The following is a 22,649-nucleotide window of genomic DNA, read 5'->3' on the forward strand; positions in this document are numbered from 1 at the left end:
ATTACACAGAGAACATAGAATGAATTATAGGATCTCTAGGGTCTGGACAGAGAGGAGGGTGCCTGCTACATGCGCTACACTCACAATGCCATTGGACATGAGGTGGTGCCAGTGCAGTTTCCTGCCGCTGTGGTTCTTCTTGTAGAAGTCCTCCACCTCGGGGATCAGATCCTCCAGCTCAGTGGGCAGTGACACAAACACCTTCTCTGAGCTTCGAGACCACGCCCCGGCATTCAGGATCTTGATGTTGACAGAGTCCGCTGCACAAGAGGGGAAGGAAGGGGGAGAAAGGAAATACACACGAGTTCAAATCCATTATGTGTAATATATACACCATAGAGATACATCATATACTAGTATAACTACTTATTCATTGTTTTAAACAATATATTTGTTTCTAGAATGACCGATTCCCTGACTAAGATGGCCGGCATTTTTTGGCAAGTTGCTAAAAGCTTATGTCCATTCTAGTTTTCTGTTTCATTCTATAATATGCACTTTCAAGTACTTGAGCTGTGCTTTTTTCTGGTACAACGGAGTCAGTGGAATAGTCCCAATAGTCCAAACTAAAAGCAGAATCCCAAACAGGACTGTATCAATAGCATTTGTATAACTTTTCACTAGGTCTAATCCAGCCACCTACACCAAACACCCAAACGTACAGGTACACGGATTCGATTCCAGCTAGGGCCAGCAATACAAACATTTATGCATTCACCGTTGTAAGTTGTTTTGGATAAAAGTGTCTGCTAAATGGCATAGATATTAAATTAGGTAAATACAGCTACCTGGTTTACCTGATAGGGCCAGCTTGTTGTATTTGTGACACTCTTTGAAGTTCTGGTTGAGATCCTCGGACACCTTGATGTCCTGGAACATCCGGGCCAGCTTATTCACGTAGTCTGCAGGCATGCCTACTTCCTGTAAGCAAGGTTAGAGGTAATTGGAGAAGTGGTGTAATTGTAGCTAGTCACTCACACACACGCATAGGTCATACCCTGAGCCACTCCACCATGTTCTCCTCGGTTTCACTGTCGGCGGAGATGTCCAGGATGAGGCGTCGTGTCAGATGGGCTTTGTGGTAGCGCATGAACACGTCTTTGTTCTGCACATACTTCAACACCAGCAACTGCAGGATAACACACACACACACACACACACACACACACAGAACACCATTGTGCAATCAGGGTATTCATTACTGCACACCGTAGCAAAATGTTTTGCAATGGAAAAGTGTTTTTTTATTGGACAAGTTTAAGTAGTCCCTCCCTGTTTCAGTCCATTTTCTTCAGGTTTGAGGTCTAATGAACACGACCCAGCTAAAATTGTTCTTTGGACGGGACAAACGTTTAAGCGTTTGCAGATCAGAAGAAAACCGGATAGGCGAAGCAACATGATAGACGCTCTCCTCAACCTAAGGCCACATATACACTTTGATTTTGTGTCTGAAAATTTGGGATGGAGACAAATGTTTTTTTAATGGCAGTCATCTGTTGCTGCATGAATGACAAGGGATGATGTTTGTCTGACAAAACAAATATACGGTCAGTCTTCACAGATAAACTCACCTGAAAAATTGTTGACTTGAGATGTACTTTTGACAAACAAAAACAGACAATGATGTACGTCATAAAGCGCCTTCGGAAAGTATTCAGACCCCTTATCTTGTTCCACATTTTGTTAAATTACAGCCTTATTCTAAAAAGTGATTTGGAAAGGAACACACCTGTCTATATAAAAAGGTCCCACAGTTGACAGTGCATGTCAGAGCAAAAACCAAGCCATGAGGTCGAAGGAATTGTCCGTAGAGGTCCGAGACAGGATTGTGTCAAGGCACTGATCTGCCAAAGGGCACCTAAAGACTCTCACACCATGAGAAACAAGATTCTCTGTTCTGACGAAACCAAGATTGAACTCTTTGGCCTGAATGCCAAGCGTCACGTCTGGAAGAAACCTGGCACCATCCCTACGGTGAAGCATGGTGGTGGCAGCATCATGCTGTGGGGATATTTTTCAGCGGCAGGGAATGGGAGACTAGTCAGGATCGATGCAAAGATGAACTGAGCAATGTACAGAGAGATCCTTGATGAAGTCCTGAGCGCTCTGGAGCAGGTTCTCAGACTGGGCCGAAAGTTCACCTTCCAACAGGACAATGACCTTAAGCACACAGCAAAGACAACGCAGGAGTGGCTTCGCGACAAGTCTCTGAATGTCCTTGAGTGGCCCAGTCAGAGCCCGGACTTGAACCCGATCGAACATCTCCGTAGAAACCTGAAAATAGCTGTGCAGCAACGCACCACATCCAACTTGACAGAGCTTGAGAGGATCTACAGAGAAGAATGGGAGAAACTCCCCAAATACAGGTGTGCCTAGCTTGTAGCGTCATACCCAAGAAGACTCGAGGCTGTAATCGCAGCCAGGTGTTTCAACAAAGTGCTGAGTAAAGGGTCTGAATACTTATGTAAATGTGATATTTTTTTATTAGCAAAAATGTATACAAACCTGTTTTTGCTTTGTCATTAAGGGGTATTGTGTGTAGATTGATGAGGGGGGGAAACGATTTCGTACATTCTAGAATAAGGCAGTAACGTAACAAAATGTTAAGGGGTCTGAATACTTTCCGAAGGAAGTGTACAATTTAATCTGTGTTAATGCATCTGAGTGTTGCTGTAGCCATATGGAAAGCTTGCATATCATTACACACACACACCTCCCATCCACGTACCACTTCCTTGAGCTTGGCCTCGATCTCCTCGGAGGTGAGTTTCTTGCTGAGCGGGGTTTTCCTCAGCAGCATGTCACAGTAGTTGGCCAGCAGTTCTGGACACTTTGACTCCGGCTGGGTCTTCAGACCCACCCTGACAGACAGACAGCACAGAGGAAGTAGAGCAGTGTTGTAAACACACACGTTCACTCATTAACTAATGAAGCAATTAACAGTTCAGAAGTAGAGTTGAAAAAAATTATTTAAGTTGTGAAAACACTAAAAGCAGTTTTATCAAGTGCAACGTCACAAACTGTGGGAGCATTCAACTGTGTGCAGGAATCCATCTTTAATTCAGTGAAGAAATGAAGGCATACAGTAGGACACAGAGCGTCTCTTACCCTTTCTGCTTCAGCGGTAGTTCCAATTTAAAAATGGTAGCGTCGTTCACAACTGCTTTGTAAGCCTGAAGAAAAAAAAACATTGGTTAGGTTATGCAGTGACAACCACGTGCATATATTAACTAACAACGTTGTGTCAATGTTTGACAAACGTTGAAGGAACATTGTGCTTCATTGGTAATGTTGAACCAATGTTGGACAAACGTTGTGCTGACCTTGTCCCTGGCTGTGAGGAAGCGAGGGTCGTCCTGAAAGGCATCCTTCACCAGTTTACTGAAGCGGTTGAACAGGGTGAGGAGCTGCTCCACGTACTTCTCAGAGTCCTACACACACAGAGATGTTTTTTATATATAATTATCATTATTTTATTTTTTAAATCAGTGGAATGTTTTTCACCTTTCAGTAAATACAATACAAAAGTCATATACAGAGAAGGGCAAAGATTACAAAATATAATTACTAAAAAATATCCTAAAGACCAATGTATCAAAATAAAATACAAAATACTTTTGCAAGTACCCCCTTAACCTCAACAACATTCTCGGTAACAAAAGAGATTTATTTGCTTTGACATGTGGTTGTTTATCTACTTTAGTTAAATGTACTGACTAAGCCGCTCTGGATGCTAAATAACCAAAATGCGAATGTTAAAATGGACACTTGCAAAGCATGCTAGGGATTATTCTAATGAGCTCCACCCCCAAACAAGACCTTATTAGAAGGAAAAAAATGTAATGACTGTAGAGATGGGCAACGATAGATCAAAATGTATCTTGTTATAAAATACCCTAAAGAATGTATGAAAATAAAATAATGTCAAAATACACTTTTATATATAAAAAAATATATTTTCAAAATACATTTCAAGTAGGCAAAAAAACTAAATAAAACCATAGACAGACCTGTGCAGTTGTAAATCAAACCAATGTGTGAATTTCAAACTTTGTTCAATTTCAACTTATTTTCTAAGAAATAGACCCTATATCATTTTCTATCAGGACTGTTGAAAAGAACACCTTCCTAATATTGAGTTGTCGCCATGTACATTGGACTGTAGTTCAGGCCAGTGACATACAAATGACATAATACTCAAAAGTAATTGATATACGCATTTCAAATAAGTGCAATGAAAATACTGCCCATTTGCATTTTGTTACGTTACAGCCTAATTTAAAATGGATTAAATAAAAATTCCTCAGCAATCTACACACAATAAACCATAACGACAAAGCAAAAACAGGTTGACATTTTTGCAAAAAAATAATAAAAAAATACATTTAAAAAAAGTATTCAGACCCTTTGCTATGAGAAACGAAATTGAGCTCAGGTGCATCCTGTTTCCATTGATCATCCTTGAGATGTTTCTACAATTTGAATGGAGTCCACCTGTGAAAAATTCTATTCATTGGACATGATTTGGAAAGGCACACAACTGTCTATATAAAAAGGTCCCTTAGATGACAGTGCATGTCAGAGCAAAAACCAAGCCACGAGGCTGAAGGAATTGTCCTTAGATCTCCGAGAAAGGATTGTGTCAAGGCGCTGATCTGGGGGAGGGGTACCAAAAATTCTGCAGCATTTAAGGTCCGCAAGAACACAGCGGCAGGATCAAGGCAAAGATGAACGGAGCAAAGTACAGAGATCCTTGATAAAAACCTTCTCCAGAGCGCTCAGGACCTCAGACTGGGGCTTAAAGTTTACCTTCCAACAGGACAACGATCCTAAGCACACAGCCAAGACAACACAGGAGTGGCTTATGGGACAATTCTCAATGTCCTTGAGTGGCCCAGTCAGAGCCCGGACTTGAACCCGATAGAACATCTCTGGAGAGAGCTGAAAATAGCTGTGCAGCAACGCTCCCCATCCAACCTGACAGAACTTGAGAATCTGCAGCGAAGAATGGGAGGAACTCCCCAAATACAGGTGTACCAAGCTTGTAGCATCATACCCAAGAAGACAAGGCTGTAATCGCTGCCAAAGGTGCTTCAACAAAGTTCTGAGTAAAGGGTCTGAACACACACACACACACACACACACACACACACACACACACACACACACACACACACACACACACACACACACACACACACACACACACACACACACACACACACACACACACACACACACACACACACACACACACACACGTATATACACACATGTATATACACACATACACACTGCTCAAAAAAATAAAGGGAACACTTAAACAACACATCCTAGATCTGAATGAAAGAAATAATCTTATTAAATACTTTTTTCTTTACATAGTTGAATATGCTGACAACAAAATCACACAAAAATAATCAATGGAAATCCAATTTATCAACCCATGGAGGTCTGGATTTGGAGTCACACTCAAAATTAAAGTGGAAAACCACACTACAGGCTGATCCAACTTTGATGTAATGTCCTTAAAACAAGTCAAAATGAGGCTCAGTAGTGTGTGTGGCCTCCACGTGCCTGTATGAACTCCCTACAACGCCTGGGCATGCTCCTGATGAGGTGGCGGATGGTCTCCTGAGGGATCTCCTCCCAGACCTGGACTAAAGCATCCGCCAACTCCTGGACAGTCTGTGGTGCAACGTGGCGTTGGTGGATGGAGCGAGACATGATGTACCAGATGTGCTCAATTGGATTCAGGTCTGGGGAACGGGCGGGCCAGTCCATAGCATCAATGCCTTCCTCTTGCAGGAACTGCTGACACACTCCAGCCACATGAGGTCTAGCATTGTCTTGCATTAGGAGGAACCCAGGGCCAACCGCACCAGCATATGGTCTCACAAGGGGTCTGAGGATCTCATCTCGGTACCTAATGGCAGTCAGGCTACCACTGGCGAGCACATGAAGGGCTGTGCAGCCCCCCAAAGAAATGCCACACCACACCATGACTGACCCACCGCCAAACCGGTCATGCTGGAGGATGTTGCAGGCAGAAGAACGTTCTCCACGGCGTCTCCAGACTCTGTCACGTCTGTCACGTGCTCAGTGTGAACCTGCTTTGATCTGTGAAGAGCACAGGGCGCCAGTGGCGAATTTGCCAATCTTGGTGTTCTCTGGCAAATGCCAAATGTCCTGCACGGTGTTGGGCTGTAAGCACAACCCCCCCCTGTGGACGTCGAGCCCTCATACCACCCTCATGGAGTCTGTTTCTGACCGTTTGAGCAGACACATGCACATTTGTGGCCTGCTGGAGGTCATTTTGCAGGGCTCTGGCAGTGCTTCTCCTGCTCCTCCTTGCACAAAGGCGGAGGTAGCGGTCCTGCTGCTGGGTTGTTGCCCTCCTACGGCCTCTTCCACGTCTCCTGATGTACTGGCCTGTCTCCTGGTAGCGCCGCCATGCTCTGGACACTACGCTGACAGACACAGCAAACCTTCTAGCCACAGCTCACATTGATGTGCCATCCTGGATGAGCTGCACTACCTGAGCCACTTGTGTGGGTTGTAGACTCCGTCTCATGCTACCACTAGAGTGAAAGCACCGCCAGCATTCAAAAGTGACCAAAACATCAGCCAGGAAGCATAGGAACTGAGAAGTGGTCTGTGGTCTCCACTTGCAAAACCACTCCTTTATTGGGGGTGTCTTGCTTATTTCCTATAATTTCCACCTGTTGTCTATTCCATTTGCACAACAGCATGTGAAATGTATTGTCAATCACTGTTGCTTCCTAAGTGGACAGTTTGATTTCACAGAAGTGTGATTGACTTGGAGTTACATTGTGTTGTTTAAGTGTTCCCTTTATTTTTTTGAGCAGTATATATATATATATACATATATATACATACACATATACACATATACATATACACATATATACATATACATATATACACATATATACACATACATATATACACATATATACACATACATATATACACATATATACACATACATATATACACATACATATATACACATATATACACATATATACACATGTATACACATGTATATACATATATACACATGTATATACATATATACACATGTATATACATATACATATACATATATATACACATATACACATATACACACATATATATAATCACACATATACACACATACATATATACACATGTATATACATATACATATATATACATATACATATATACACATGTATATACATATACATATACACATATATATTGCTTGACATCATGGGAAAATGTAAAGAAATCAGCCAAGACCTCAGAAAAATAATAAGTTGCAGACTCTACAAGTCTGGTTCATCCTTGGGAGCAATTTCCAATCGCCTGAAGGTACCACATTCATCTGTACAAACAATAGTACGCAAGTATAAACACCATGGGACCACGCAGTCATCATACCGCTCAGGAAGGAGACGTGTTCTGTCTCCTAGAGATGAACGTACTTTGCTGTGAAAAGTGCAAATCAATCCCAGAACAACAGCAAAGGACTTTGTGAAGATGCTGGAGGAAACAGGTACAAAAGTATCTATATACACAGTAAAACGAGTCCTGTATCGACATAACGTGAAAGGCCGTTCACCAAGGAAGAAGCCACTGCTCCAAAACTGCCATCAAGAAGGCAGACTACGGTTTGCAACTGCACATGGGGACAAAGATCGCTCTTTTAGGAGAAATGTCCTCTGGTCTGATGAAACAAAAATAGAACTGTTTGGCCATAACGACCATCGTTATGGGGAGGCTTGCAAGGAAAATGGGGGAGGCTTGCAAGCCGAAGAACACCATCCAAACCGTGAAGCATGGGGGTGCTTTTCTGCAGGAGGGACTAGTGCACTTCGTGGCATCATGAGGTAGGAAAAGTACGTGGATATATTGAAGCAACATATCTCAAGACATCAGTCAGGAAGTTAAAGGTTGGTCGCAAATGAGTCTTCCAAATGGACAATGATCCCAAGCATACTTCCAAAGTTGTGGCAAAATGGCTTTAGGACAACAAAGTCAAGGTATTGGACTGGCCATCACAAAGCCCTGACCTCAATCCCATAGAAAAATTGTGGGCAGAACTGAAAAAGCGTGTGCGAGCAATGAGGCCTACAAACCTGACTCAGTTATACCAGCTCTGTCAGGAGGAATGGGCCAAAAGTCTCCCAATTTATTGTGGAAAGCTTCTGGAATGCTACCCAAAACGTTTGACCCAAGTTAAACAATTTAAAAGCCAATGCTACCAACCAGTAATTGAGTGTATGTAAACGTTTGACCCACTGGGAATGTGATGAAAGAAATAAAATCACTCACTTTTTTTTATTCTTCTGACATTTCACATTCTTAAAATAAAAGTGGTGATCCTAACTGACCTAAGACAGGGGATTTTTACTAGGATTAAATCTCAGGAATTGTGAAAAACTGAGTTTAAATGTATTTGGCTAAGGTGTATGTAAACTTCCGACTTCAACTGTCCGTTCATGCATGCATGTATGCAACAAATATTTTAAATATAAATTAGCAAACATTTATATTTTTGCTTTGTCATTATGGGGTATTGTGTGTACAGTTGTGGCCAAAAGTTTTGAGAATGACACAAATATAAATTTTTCACAAAGTCTGCTGCCTCAGTTTGTATGATGGCAATTTGCATATACTCCAGAATGTTATGAAGAGTGATCAGATGAATTGCAATTAACTGCAAAGTCCCTCTTTGCCATGCAAATGAACTGAATCCCCAAAAAACATTTCCACCCCATTTCAAACCTGCCACAAAAGGACCAGCTGACATTATGTCAGTGATTCTCTCATTAACACAGGTGTGAGTGTTGACGAGGACAAGGCTGGAGATCACTCTGTCATGCTGATTGAGTTCAAATAACAGACTGGAAGCTTCAAAAGGAGGGTGGTGCTTGGAATCACTGTTCTTCCTCTGTCAACCATGGTTACCTGCAAGGAAACATGTGCCGTCATCAGTGCTTTGCACAAAAAGGGCTTCACAGGCAAGGATATTGCTGCCAGTAAGATTGCACCTAAATCAACCATTTATCGGATCATCAAGAACTTCAAGGAGAGTGGTTCAATTGTTCTGAAGAAGGCTTCAGGGCGCCCAAGAAAGTCCAGCAAGCGCCAGGACCATCTCCTAAAGTTGATTCAACCGCGGGATCAGGGCACCACCAGCACAGAGCTTGCTCAGGAATGGCAGTAGGCAGATGTGAGTGCATCTGCATGCACAGTGAGGCGAAGACTTTGAGGATGGCCTGGTTTCAAGAAGGGCAGCAAAGAAGCCACTTCTCTCCAGGAAAAACATCAGGGGCATTCTGATATTCTGAAAAAGGTACAGGGATTGGACTGCTGAGGACTGGGGTAAAGTCATTGTCTCTGATGAATCCCCTTTCTGATTGTTTGGGGCATCCAGAAAAAAGCTTGTCCGGAGAAGACAAGGTGAGCGCTACCATCAGTCCTGTGTCATGCCAACAGTAAAGCATCCTGAGACCATTCATGTGTGGGGTTGCTTCTCAGCCAAGGGAGTGGGCTCACTCACAATTTTGCCCATGAATAAAGAATGGTACCAACACATCCTCCGAGAGCAACTTCCCCCAACCATCCAGGAACAGTTTGGTGACGAACAATGCCTTTTCTAGCATGATGGAGCACCTTGCCATAAGGCAAAAGTGATAACTAAGTGGCTCGGGGAACAAAACATTGAAATTTTGGGTCCATGGCCAGGAAACTCCCCAGACCTTAATCCCATTGAGAACTTGTGGTCAATCCTCAAGAGGCGGGTGGACAAACAAAAACCCACACATTCTGACAAACTCCAAGCATTGATTATGCAAGAATGGGCTGCCATCAGTCAGGATGTGGCCCAGAAGTTAATTGACAGCATGCCAGGGCGGATTGCAGAGGTCTTGAAAAAGAAGGGTCAACACTGCAAATATTGACTGTTTACATCAACTTCATGTAATTGTCAATAAAAACCTTTGACACTTATGAAATGCTTGTAATTATACTTCAGTATTCCATAGTAACGTCTGACAAAATATCTAAAGACACTGAAGCAGCAAACTTTGTGGAAATTTATATTTGTGTCATTCTCAACTTTTGGCCACGACTGCAGATTGATGAGGGGAAAAAACTATATAATTTTAGAATAAGCCTGTAACGTAACAAAATGTGGAAAAGTCAAGGGGTCTGAATACTTTCCAAATGCACTGTATGTATTTTACATTTCTGTTAGTATAACATGTCTGTGTGTGAGCATGACCGTATGTGTGTGTGCTTGGGCGTGTGTGTGTGTAGCACTCACCGAGGTGATGGTCTCGGCGGAGGCCATCATGTCGGCCAGCCCAGCAGACATGATGTGGTCCTCTAGGTCATTCAGCATGGGTTCGATGCCACTGGGCACCTTGTCCATCAAAGAGAACATGAGGTGGAGCTCTAGGAGGTGGAGAACTACAGTCAAACACTGTCCAAAGTAAGCTACAGTCTATAGATTCTATACTGAACAAAAACATAAGCGCAACATGTAAAGTGTTGGTCCCATGTTTCATGAGCTGAAATAAAAGATCCCAGAAATTCTCAATCTGCACAAAAAGCTTATTTCTCTCAAATTGTGTGCACCAATTTGTTTACATCCCTGTTTGTAAACATTTCTCCTTCGCCATGATAATCCATCCACCTGACGTGTGGCATATCAAGAAGCTGATTAAACAGCAAGATTATTACACCTTTTCCTGGGAACAATAATAGGCCACTAAAAAGGTTCAGTTTTGTCACAACACAATGCCACAGAGGTCTCAAGTTGACAGAGCGTGCAATTGGCATGCTGACTGCAGGAATGTCCAGCAGAGCTGTTGCCAGAGAATTTAATGTTAGTTCCTCTACCATAAGCCACCTCCAACGCAGACCACATGTAACCATGCCAGCCCAGGACCTCCACACCAGGCTTCTTCACCTGCAAGACCAGCCACCCATACAGCTGATGAAACTGTGCATTTGCAAATGAAAGAATTTCTGTTAGAAAACGTCTCAGGGAAGCTCATCTGCGTTCTTGTCGTCCTTACTAGTCTTGACCTGACTGCAGTTTGGCGTTGTAACCGACTTCAGTGGGCAAATGTTCCCCTTCGATGGCCACTGGCATGCTGGAGAAGTGTGGTCATGATGGATGAATCCCGGTTTCAATTGTGCTGGGCAGATGCAGACAGCGTGTATGGTGTTGTGTGGGCGAGTGGTGTGCTGAGTGGTCTGGGCGAGTGGTGTGCACTTTGTTCAACGTTGTGAACAAAGTGCCCCACCGGTTATGGTATGGACAGGCATAAGCTACGGACAATGAACATAATTGCATTTTACCTATGGCAATTTGAACGCACAGAGGTAGCGGTGACAAGATCCTGAGGCCCATTGTCGTGCCATTCATCCGCTGCCATCACCTCATGTTTCAGCATGATAATGTACAGCCCAATGTCGCAAGGATCTGTACACAATTCCTGGAAGGTGAAAATGTCCCAGTTCTTCCATGGCCTGCATATTCACCAGACATGTCAACCATTGAGCTTTGGGATGCTCTGGATCAACGTGCACGACTATGTTCCAGTTCCCGCCAATATCCAGCAACTTCACACAGGCATTGAAGAGGAGTGGGACAACCTTCCACAGGCCACAATCAACAGCCTGTTCAACTCTATGCAAAGGAGATGTTTCGCGTGCTTGAGGCAAATGGTGGTCACACACCAGATACTGACTGGTTTTCTGATCCACGCCCCTACCTTTGTTTATTTCTAAGGTATCTGTGGCCAATAGATGCATATCAGTGAAATCCATAGATTACGGCCTAATGGATTTATGACAATTGACTGACTTCCTTATATGAACTGTACCTCAGTAAAATCTTTGAACAAAAATATAAATGCAACAATTTCAGTCTTGTTTTCTACTTCTACATTATAGTAAATATATAGAACAAGGGGTATGGAGCAGAGCTTGGGGCCCGTATTTAAATACCACATCTTTAGGGGTTGGTTTCCGTTCAATTGATTGAGTCTCCATTGAACATGCTTTTTAGTCAAGGACAAGGCTTAATCTGTATCCTGGAATTCAGCTCTAGAAGTTCTAAACATCACAGTAGTGGTATACTGCCAGGGTTAGAAAGCTACTTTCAGATTTTACTGCTAAACATCATAAACTGAGATGTTCTACAAAGACACATTGGTTAATCCTGACACACACGTAGGTAGACTACTGGTTAAAACTATCAGGACACACACACACACACACACACACACACACACACACACACACACACACACACACACACAGTACAAGGTGGGTTTGTGGTCAGACACTGATGTTTGGGGGGTAATGTTGACAACATGTTGCCTGACACACAGAATGGGCAAAGACAGAGGTTGGTTGGTTGGTTGGTTGGTTGATGTGGACAAATTGAAATAGGAAGTGAAGTGGAAGACTGCAAGGTCATTTCCTGGTTTGCAAACCTGAGCTGGCCGAGCCTTTGGTGCCAGGAGCGCTCCGGCCGTACTCACTCTCTGTCTCGTTTTGCTTGATCATGCCTGGACACTCGGCCAAGATGGTCTCCTTAAAGGACGTCACCAGGGCGTTCACGCAACACTCCATCAGCTGAGGAGGAAACAGAAAAACCATGGTCGCTCAGATCACCAATAATATCAAAAAATTACAATTCATTTATAAATAACCTTTTATATCAGCATTTGTCAAATTGGTTTAACATAAGGAATTATTTTAAAGCCATGCCCTCCTCCGTTCTTGACTTTTCCTAAATAAGTCTATAACACTGTCATTGTTAGAATCTTAACATAAACAGAATTATACGTTAGGAAGGAATGTCACTTTAATGGTTGACTGACCCCCCCCCCCCGACAGTAGGGCCCCCCTCCCCCGACAGTAGGGCCTGCTCCCGACAGTTGAAGGTGCGGTGCCCAGTTGACAATCACCCCGACAATTGCCTAGAAACTGAACCTAAACTATACCAAAACTAATTGAACACCTATAACAGATTCAATTAAGTAAAGTATGATGGGGGAAAAAGGGCGAGATGATGAGCGAGGGGAAGCGAACAATGCATAATTATGTAATCCCCAATTGTGAATGAAGAACAGAGCGGGCCATTCTATTGTACTGGTATGTTCTAATTATGTACCCTTCAGTCCACCGAATCCAAGCAGTCTTATCAGTCTACTCTGGCCTACTTGGAGAACACAGTGAGAAAGTGCGTAATTTACTAATGGATGCACTTACTGCGTTAGAGTTGCTACAAGATCTGAATGAAAACGACTCGTGATGGGGAAGAAATATATTATGACATCCCTGATGATTATTCTTCTGATTCTGAGCCTCAGCCTGAACCTACACCGCCGAGGACTAAGCGCAAAAAGCCCAGAAATGTACACACTGAGCAGGTGCCCGCGCAACCACCAAATGAAAACGGTGAGACAGGAGAGAGGAAGGGACGACACCGTTTGGATAGAACAAGCCGGTGACATTGCTACGGGCGATTATCAGCACAAAATGTCATCACAGAAAGCAGACCCTACATCTCAAGCAAAAAACATCAGCATCAACACACTCGCCAGCTTTCATTGTTTATGTGACGTGGACATGCTCCAACTGACGCCATTGCATGAAGACACACACCATGTAAGCACGAGCTGACAATAATTGACCATTTTCAACTGCTGTCCTATCGACATTCATTTTAATGCCATTATTGCGTTTGTGGTGATTTTCACTATTTATGAAGCACACTTGGCGCTTATGGTAATGTTGAGGCTACTGATGTTTTCATAATTTGACCATGCGCCTTGGTGGTTGGGGTATTTTTTTGTTATAAAAGCAGTAAAAACTGTAGAAACAGTGAAATTGTTACAGTTGCACCTCAGTTTCAAGAGTTTTGTGTTCTAATGAACATGGCCCTGCTCTGAACACGAGGGCTCCCCTGCTTTATATACAGACCGTTCTACAGCCCATAGTAGTCACACAGAAGTGGTGGCGATATAGAATACTCACTGCTTGTACAGAGTTACATTCCCGCCTCGTCTCCAAGTAGCGCAGCGCCCGTTTCTCCTCCTCTCTCAACTTGGCGTCTGCCTGTTAGAACACACATGTTGGTTTCACCTCAGATGGATAACCTAGCTTACAGACAAACAGTCTAGGCCCTGGGGCAAGTTGCTGAGAAATAGGGCTGTAACTTCCCCCAAATTTTCAGGTTTTCCAGACATCTCAGTAGAAGGATTCCCACATTTCCTGCTTATTCTGATTTCTAGAAAACCTGGGATTTTGGTAACGGTACCAGAATTTTACAGCCTAGTGAGAAATCACAAAGAACCTGCTGAAACAGTACTTGTCCATTACAGATCGTTTTCGATTTCTTTCGACCGCTGTCATCACTGAATTCCAAATCAAACCTCAGGCATTGTAGATCTGAAAGGAGTAGATAGGTTTAAACAGTGTGGTCATTGCTTCAAATTGCCTTCCAATTGGCTGTTTGGGATTTGCGCCATATGGCTTACACCTATGCAATCGTTTCAAATCTACATGGGCACCTGAGGGGTATGGACTAGGCTCATCCATTTGGAATTCAAATGATAACTTATCATGTGATTATGTTGAAAGAGGAGAGTGGTTGTCACGGAGACAGAGGGTCCTTTAGGGTTGCAAAATTCCAGTAACTTTCGAAAAATTCCGGAATCCTCCAACCAGTTCTGGAAAATCTGGGAATTTTCAAAACGTTATAGGAATTGTACAACCCTAATCCTGGTAATACTCACGTATTTCATGTAGTTCTGGACTCCGTTCTGCTGCAGGTAGGAGGGGGCCTGTGTTCTGTAGAACCTCTCGGTGGAGTCCATGTAGGCCTTCTCAAAGTTCTCTCTGTAAATCTGCAACTTGTCGTCCGTGTTTGAGCACAGGTTCACTGCAGAGGGAAGACAGGGAGGTCCCCAGAGGCCAAGTTAATTAGCACGCAACGTTTTGCAATAGTAAACAAAAATGTACATTTCTTATTGGATGAGTCCAATTAGTCCCTTCCGGTTTCAGTACGTTTTCTTCCATTTGGTGTGTTATGAACACTAACCAGAAGGATTATAGATATATTTGAGGGGGGTTAAGAGTTAATTTCTCTCGTTCACACTACATTGCTAAAACCTAACTTGTAGTAGCTCACATTTTCATGTACATCCCGCATCAATGTCATTGGGGGCTTTACACCAATATTGACATGAAATATCTATCCAATTTGGCACCGTGATTTGGAAATCATCCGTTGGTATTGTATACATACACCACAGTCGTGTTCATTAGGCACCTTTCTATCCCAGCTAAAGGAGACAGTATTGTTTTGCTCACCATAAGACTCCCTGACACCAATGACCAGCTGAGAGTCGAAGGCCTCCCCCAGGCGCTCGGCATGCACCAGCTTCATGGCGCTGTCCTGGAGCCTATTCTTGATGTTGGAGAAGATGGACTCGTTCCACGTGTCCAGCATGAGCTGAGGACACAGAAGATTATTAGAACATGGCTTTATTGTTAAATATATACACTACCATTCAAAAGTTTGGGGTCAGTTAGAAATGAAGGCTATTCCATGCGAGAAACATGCAACAATTTCAAAGGTTTTACTGAGTTACAGTGCATATAAGGAAATCAGTCAATTGAAATAAAATCATAAGGCCCTAATCTATGGATTTCACATGACTGGGAATACAGACATGCATCGGTTGGTCACAGGTTCCTTTAAAAAAAATGCAATAATAAGTGTATCAGAAAAACAGTCAGTATTTGGTGTGACCCCCATTTGCCTCATGCAGCACGACACATATCCACAGAGTTGATCAGGCTGTTGATTGTGGCCTGTGGAATGTTGTTCCACTCCTTTTCAATGGCTGTGTGAAGTTGCTGGATATTGGAGGGAACTGGAATACGCTGTTGTACACGTCGATCCAGAGCATCCCAAACCTGCTTAATGGGTGACATGTTTGAGTATGCAGGGCATGGAAGAACGGACATTTTCAGCTTCCAGGGATTTTGTACAGATCCTTGCAAAATAATCATGCTGAACCATGAGGTGATGGCAGCGGATGAACGGCACGACAACGGGCCTCAGGATCTTGTCACGGTATCTCTGGATTCAAATTGCTATGGATAAAATGCAATTGTGTTTGTTGCCCGGTACAGTTGGAACCGGGATTCATCCGTGAAGAGCACACTTCTCCAGTGTGCCAGTGGCTATCAAAGGTGAGCATTTGCCCACTGAATTCTGTTACTATGCCGAACTGCAGTCAGGTCAAGACCCTGGTGAGGACGACGAGCACGCAGATAAGCTTCAGTGAGACGGTTTCTGACAGTTTGTGTAGAATTTCTTCGGATGTGAAAACCCATAATTTCATCAGCTGTCCGGGTGGCTGGTTTCAGACATCCCCGCAGGTGAAGAAGCCGGATATAGAGGTCCTGGGCTGGCGTGCTTACACGTGGTCTGTGGTTGGGAGGCCGGTTGGTCATAATGAGAAATTCTCTAAAACGACTTTGGAGGTGGTTAATGGTAGCTTATTGTGCTGTGTGACTAAACTGCACATTTTAGTGTCCTTTTCAAATCAAATAGTATTGGTCACATACACATATTTAGCAAATGTTATTGCGGGTGTAGCGAAATGCTTGTGTTCCTAGCTCCAACAGTTCAGTAGTACCCAACAATTCGCAACAATACACACAAATCTAAAAGTAAGAGAATGGAATTAAGAAATGTAAATATTAAGTGGCGCAATGTCGGCGTGGCATTGAATAAAATACAGAAAAATAAAATACAGTATATACACATAAGAGATGAGTAAAGCAGTACGTAAACATTATTAAAGTGGCCAGTGATTTGAAGTCTATGTATATAGGGCAGCAGCCTCCAAAGGTGCAGGGTTGAGTAACCGGGTGGAAGCCGGCTAGTGATGGCTATTTAACAGTCTGATGGCCTTGAGATAGAAGCTGTTTTTTTTCTTCTCGGTCCCAGCTTTGACGCACCTGTACCGATCTCGCCTTCTGATGATAGCAGGGTTAACTGGCTGTGGCTCAGATGGTTGATGTCCTTGATCTTTATGGCCTTCCTGTGACATTGGGTGTTGTAGGTAGTTTGCCCCCGGTGATTCGTTTGCCAGATCGCACCACCCTCTGGTGAGCCCTGCGGTTGCGGGCGGTGCAGTTGCCGTACCAGGCAGTGCTACAGCTCGACAGGATGCGCTCATCTGTAAAGTTGTGCATCTGTAAATGTTTGTGAGGGTTTAGGGGCCAAGCCAAATTTCTTCAGCCTCCTGAGGTTGAAACACTGTGTGGGTGGACCATTTCAGTTTGTTGGTGATGTGTACGCCGAGGAACTTGAAGCTTTCCACCTTCACTGCGGTCCCGTCGATGTGGAGAGGGGTGTGCTCCACCTGCTGTTTCCTGAAGTCCACAATCAACTCCTTTGTTTGGTTCTTACATAGGTCCAGATGTAATAGGGCAGTGTGCAGAGCGATAGCATCGTTTGTGGATATACTGGGGCAGTAAGCAAATTGAAGTGGGTCTAGGGTGTCAGGTAAGGTAGATGTGATTTGATCCTTAACTAGCGCCTCAAAGCACTTAATGATGACAGAAGTGACTGCTATGGGGCGATGGTAACGGAACTAAATTACTTTTGTTTTCTTGGTTACATTTGAAGGAAGTGGGGACAGCAGACTGGGATAGGGAGAGATTGAATATGTCCATAAACACTCCAGCCAGCTGGTCTGTGCATGCTCTGAGGATGCGGCTAGGCATGCCATCAGGGCCGGGAGCCTTGCGAGGGTTAACATGCTTAAATGTCTTACTCACGTAGGCCACAGAGAAGGAGCGTCGGTGGCACTGTGTTATCCTTAAAGCGGGTGAAGGTGTTTAGCTTGTCCGGAAGCAAGACGTGACTGGTTTTCCCTTTGTAATCCGTGATTGTTTCTAGACCCTGCCACATACGTCTCGTGTCTGTGCCGTTGAATAGTAACTCCACTTTGTCTCTGTACTGACGTTTTGCCTGTTTGATTGCCTTATGGAGGGAATAACTACACTGTTTGTATTTGGCCATATTCCCAGTCACTTTGCCATGGTTAAATGCGGTGATTCGCACTCAGTTTTGCGCGAATGCTGCCATCTATCCACGGTATCTTTTAATAGTCACAGTGGGTACAACATCTCCTATACACTTGCTGATGAACTCAGTCACCATATCCGTGTATTTGATGTTATTCTCAGAGGCTACCCAGAACGTATCCCAGTCGCATGATCAAAACAATCTTGGCATTTCAAAAAGTTGAATAGCAGTGATTCAATGTTTTTCCAGCGCGAGTACTACAGTCAATGTGGTGTTAGAACTTCGGTAGCGTTTCCTCAAATTTGCTTTGTTATTTGAGGAAAACATTACCAAAGTTCTACCAACACATTGACTGTAGTACTCGCGCTGGAAAAACATTGGACCACTGCTATCCAACTTTTCGAAATGTCTACAAGGCCCTCCCCTGCCCCCCGTCAGCAAATCTGATCACAACTCCATTTTGCTCCTCCCATCACGACTCAATCAGCTTCTTGATATGCCACACCTGTCAGGTGGATGGATTATCTTGGCAAAGGAGAAATGCTCAGTAACACACTTCTGTGTATGGAAAACATCTGGGATATTTTATTTCAGCTCATGAAACATGGGACCAACACTTTATATGTTGCATTTATATTTTATCTAGTGCCTTGCTCAAAGGCACAATGACAGGAGGGGGCATGGATATCACAACAACCCTCCGGTAGCCAGCTGACACCCCGCCATATTGTCCCTCTCAATCTCAGGACTTGAACCGACAACCCTCCGGATGCTACCTTCTAGGCCCGTTACCAGCCCACAGCCACAAGGTAGCAGAAGGGACAGTGAAATTAGATACTTGAGCAGGAACATACTGAATTTACAGGCAGTATAATTTCCTCATGTCAACCAGAAATTCTCTTATATCAATGGAAATACAACCAAATACTGCTGCTGCCCCTCTCCCCCCTCTCCTCACCTTCCGTACAATGCTGTCCTCTACGTTAGACTTCTTGTTGCTGCCCTGTTTTCCCATGAGCGTAATCTCCAGCTGGCAGAAGGGTTTGGGCAGGATGTCACACTGCGTGAAGAACTTCCTCCACTCAACGATGTAGGCCTTCAGCAGTGCCGTGTCATCCTGGTGGCTCAACACCCGCTGTGAGGGAGAGAGCAGGGCACTGTTATGGACTTTATGGCATTGGAAAAACTGGGGGTAATAGACAGTCTGCTTGGTTACTCAATATGTTGCAGGGGGAGAGAACAACTGAGTGCAGTGTTATAGACATTATGATGTTGAAAATATAGGTTCTCAGGGATAGGCTAGTAGAGTGCTTGGTTACGCGGTAGCCGACTGGCACAGATAGCTTGCTTCCAAGCTAGCGTTAAGGTGTCAGCATGCCTCAGTTTGGCTGGCCGAAGTTGGCTAGGCAAACCGAACAAGTGTGCTCGCATACTCCCTTAAAAGAACTTTGCTTGAAAAACAAGAAAAAAAGCACAATACTACGGTTTGTCCATTTTGAGACGCCGTTGACAGTATACACTTCCTCAAAATAGAATGAATCTAAGATAACTTAATCAATCAGTCATTCATTTTGATGTTTTTGCAGAGGACATCTTAGTCACGCAAAATGTACATCTAACTATGATGTTTGATACAGTATTTTTCAATTAAAAAATGTGCTTGAAAACGAGTCGTCTCTTGTTCGATGACAAAGACTTTATTGAAGCATCCCTACTGTAGACCAATCACTGACAAAGGACGTAGCCTTTGGCTCCGAACTTCGGCTTGCCTCCAGAAAAAAATGTGCCCCCGAACAGCCCCCCCAAAAAACTCACCGAAGTCCAAAACTAACAAAATTGTCACAAAATGTTGTCATAATATATGTACGAACTCTACCGAACTGTTTCGGCTGGGAAGCGTGCGGATGCCTTTAGTAGTACTCAGTGACGGAATAAATGGCACAGTCATTTCAATGCTAGTGAGACTTAACAGGCCTTAGTCCTGTATTGACGCTTTGTCTGCTAAGATTGAATCCTACTGCACCGGCTCTGACACTCGTTGGATGTGGCAGGGCTTGCAAACTATTACAGACTACAAAGGGAAAACCAGCCGCGATCTGCCATGTGACACAAGCCTACCAGACGAGCTAAATGCATTTTATGCTCGCTTCGAGGCAAGCAACACTGAAGCATGCAAGAGAGCACCAACTGTTCAAGGACGACTGTGTGATCATGCTCTCTGTAGCCGATGTGAGCAAGACCTTTAAACAGGTCAACATTTACAGATTACCAGGACGTGTACTCAGAGCATGCGCAGACCTAGTGGCAAGTGTCTTCACTAACATTTTCAAAAACTCTCCCTGACCGAGTATGTAATACCTACATGTTTCAAGCAGACCACCATAGTCCCTGTGCCCAAGAAAGCGAAGGTGACTACCGCCACGTAGCACTTGGACCCACTCCAATTCGCATACCGCCCCAACAGATCCACAGATGGCGCAATCTCCATCGCACTCCACACTGCCCTTTCCCACCTGGACAAAAGGAACACCTACGTGAGAATGCTGTTCATTGACTACAGCTAAGCGTTCAACACCATAGTGCCCACAAAGCTCATCACTAAGCTAAGGACCCTGGGACTAAACACCTTTTGCAACTGGATCCTGGACTGATCCTCAACACTGGGGCCCCTCAGGGGTGCGTGCTTAGTCCCCACCTGTACTCCCTGTTCACCCACGACTGCGTGGCCAAACACGACTCCAACACCATCATTAAGTTTGCTGACGACACATCAGTGGTAGGCCTGATCACCGACAACGATGAGACAGCCTATAGGGAGGAGGTCCCTATAGGCTGGGTCAGAGACCTGTCAGAGAGGTCAGAGACCTGGAAGTGTGGTGCCAGGACAACAATCTCTCCCTCAATGTGAGCAAGACAAAGGAGCTGATCGCGGATTACAGGAAAAGGAGGGCCGAACAGGGCCCCATTAACATCGACAGGCCTGTAGTGGAGCGGGTCGAGAGTTTCAAATTCCGCAGGAGAAATATTTGGCATGGGTCCCCAGATCCTCAAAAAGTTTTACAGCAGCACCGTTGAGAGCATCCTGATCGGTTGCATTATCGCCTGGTATGGCAACTGCTCGGCATCTGACCGTAAGGCGCTACAGAGGGTAGTGTATACGGCCCAGTACATCACCGGGGCCAAGCTTCCTGCCATCCAGGACCTCTATACTAGGCGGTGTCAGAGGAAGGCCCAACATTTTTTCAAAGACAAGTCACCCAAGTCATAGACTGTTTTCTCTGCTACCGCACGGCAAGTCTAGGTCCAAAAGGCTACTTAACAGCGTCTACCCCAAGCCATAAGACTGCTGAACAATTAATCAAATGGCCACCGGACTATTTATATTGAACCCCTCTTTGTTGTATTCGGCGCATGTGCCAAAAAATGTGATTTGATACATACTGCTTGTGCTTGCTTGATGAAGTCTAGGATGTCCTCTTTCAGGGCCTGGTGAATCTTGGCCGGCCCCTTGTCATCCCATAGGCATACTGCATGGACATCTCTATGGAAACCAAGAGATCAGATGAGGGGATTGGAGGAGATCAATCAATTAATCCATTTGTTGGTCTTTAACAACTCAGACAGGCGTTAATGTGAAATGCCTGTTAAACAGAATGACAGCCTTTTTTCGAGGTATCAAGTCCAGGCTGTATCACAACCGGCCGTGATTGGGAGTCCCATAGGGCGGCGCACAATTGGCCCAGCGTCGTCCGGGTTAGGCTGCCATTGTAACTTAGAATTTGTTCTTAACCGACTTACCTAATTAAATAAAGGTTAAATAAATAAATCGTATTCACTAAGAACCAAACGGAACAGGCCAAAACAGGGAGGGAATGCCTTGACTTGTCTAATAAGAAACACTGGTTTTCAATTTGTGTGCACTAATGAATACAACCTCAGTATGACAGAGCACATGGACGAGTGGCCATACTCACGAGAAGAGGTCGAACCACTGCTGTTTGGTGACTGACTCTTGGCGGAGCAGCTTGAGGACGATGGGACGCATCAAGTCCCACTTGTCCTCGAACTGGAGGGAGCCTTTGTTCTTGGTGAGAATGAGAAGGGCAGAAGTGTCACCTCTAGCTATAGCAGTTATGACAACATCAGGGGTGAACCTCAATTGTATTTACTTGATTCCTCACATCCTCTCTCCTAAACGCCTTCTCAAAACACATTTTAGCAGAGGGGAGGAACCTCAGCTCTTCTGCTCCAATGTGATTTGAAAAGGAGACCGAGAAGGGAGGACATGGAAAATCATGGATATACTATTGACATTCATCCCAGTGGTTGCTGAATGTTTAGGAACTAGGCAGTGGGCCCATTTCAACATTAGCAGGAACACAACAGCAGTAAACAAGCCTGGTGGTGGTTAATTTCTCCAATATCATAGGACAGGCTGGTTGAGGCCCATTAGTAGCAAACAGGCTTGCTTGTGCTGGAGAGTTTCTGAACATAACAA

The 22,649-nt window shown here is 44.1% G+C and overlaps 1 protein-coding gene across 4 annotated transcripts in view; it reads right to left on the reverse strand.

The window, feature by feature from the left end:
* LOC106603716 (cullin-5) overlaps window positions 1–22,649 on the reverse strand; it is a 29,342-nt gene that overhangs the window by 5,370 nt on the left and 1,323 nt on the right. Inside the window, exons 2-16 of one of the 4 annotated variants that reach the window (XM_045717274.1) lie at window positions 22,126–22,235; window positions 21,593–21,692; window positions 20,514–20,664; window positions 19,110–19,286; window positions 15,415–15,556; window positions 14,838–14,983; window positions 14,077–14,157; window positions 12,528–12,669; window positions 10,343–10,473; window positions 3,324–3,431; window positions 3,109–3,173; window positions 2,714–2,873; window positions 998–1,129; window positions 789–921; window positions 85–260 (exon numbers count right to left, since the gene is read on the reverse strand). In XM_045717274.1, coding sequence (XP_045573230.1) covers window positions 85–260; window positions 789–921; window positions 998–1,129; window positions 2,714–2,873; window positions 3,109–3,173; window positions 3,324–3,431; window positions 10,343–10,473; window positions 12,528–12,669; window positions 14,077–14,157; window positions 14,838–14,983; window positions 15,415–15,556; window positions 19,110–19,286; window positions 20,514–20,639 — 1,719 coding nt within the window. In that variant the 5' untranslated portion in view covers window positions 20,640–20,664; window positions 21,593–21,692; window positions 22,126–22,235. The remainder of the gene's footprint in view (window positions 1–84; window positions 261–788; window positions 922–997; window positions 1,130–2,713; window positions 2,874–3,108; window positions 3,174–3,323; window positions 3,432–10,342; window positions 10,474–12,527; window positions 12,670–14,076; window positions 14,158–14,837; window positions 14,984–15,414; window positions 15,557–19,109; window positions 19,287–20,513; window positions 20,665–21,592; window positions 21,693–22,125; window positions 22,236–22,649) is intronic. The other 3 variants (XM_014197739.2, XM_014197737.2, XM_014197738.1) reach the window with 3 other exon arrangements.

Source organism: Salmo salar, chromosome ssa04, assembly GCF_905237065.1.
Source record: "Salmo salar chromosome ssa04, Ssal_v3.1, whole genome shotgun sequence".
In the NCBI taxonomy this organism is placed as follows: domain Eukaryota; kingdom Metazoa; phylum Chordata; class Actinopteri; order Salmoniformes; family Salmonidae; genus Salmo; species Salmo salar.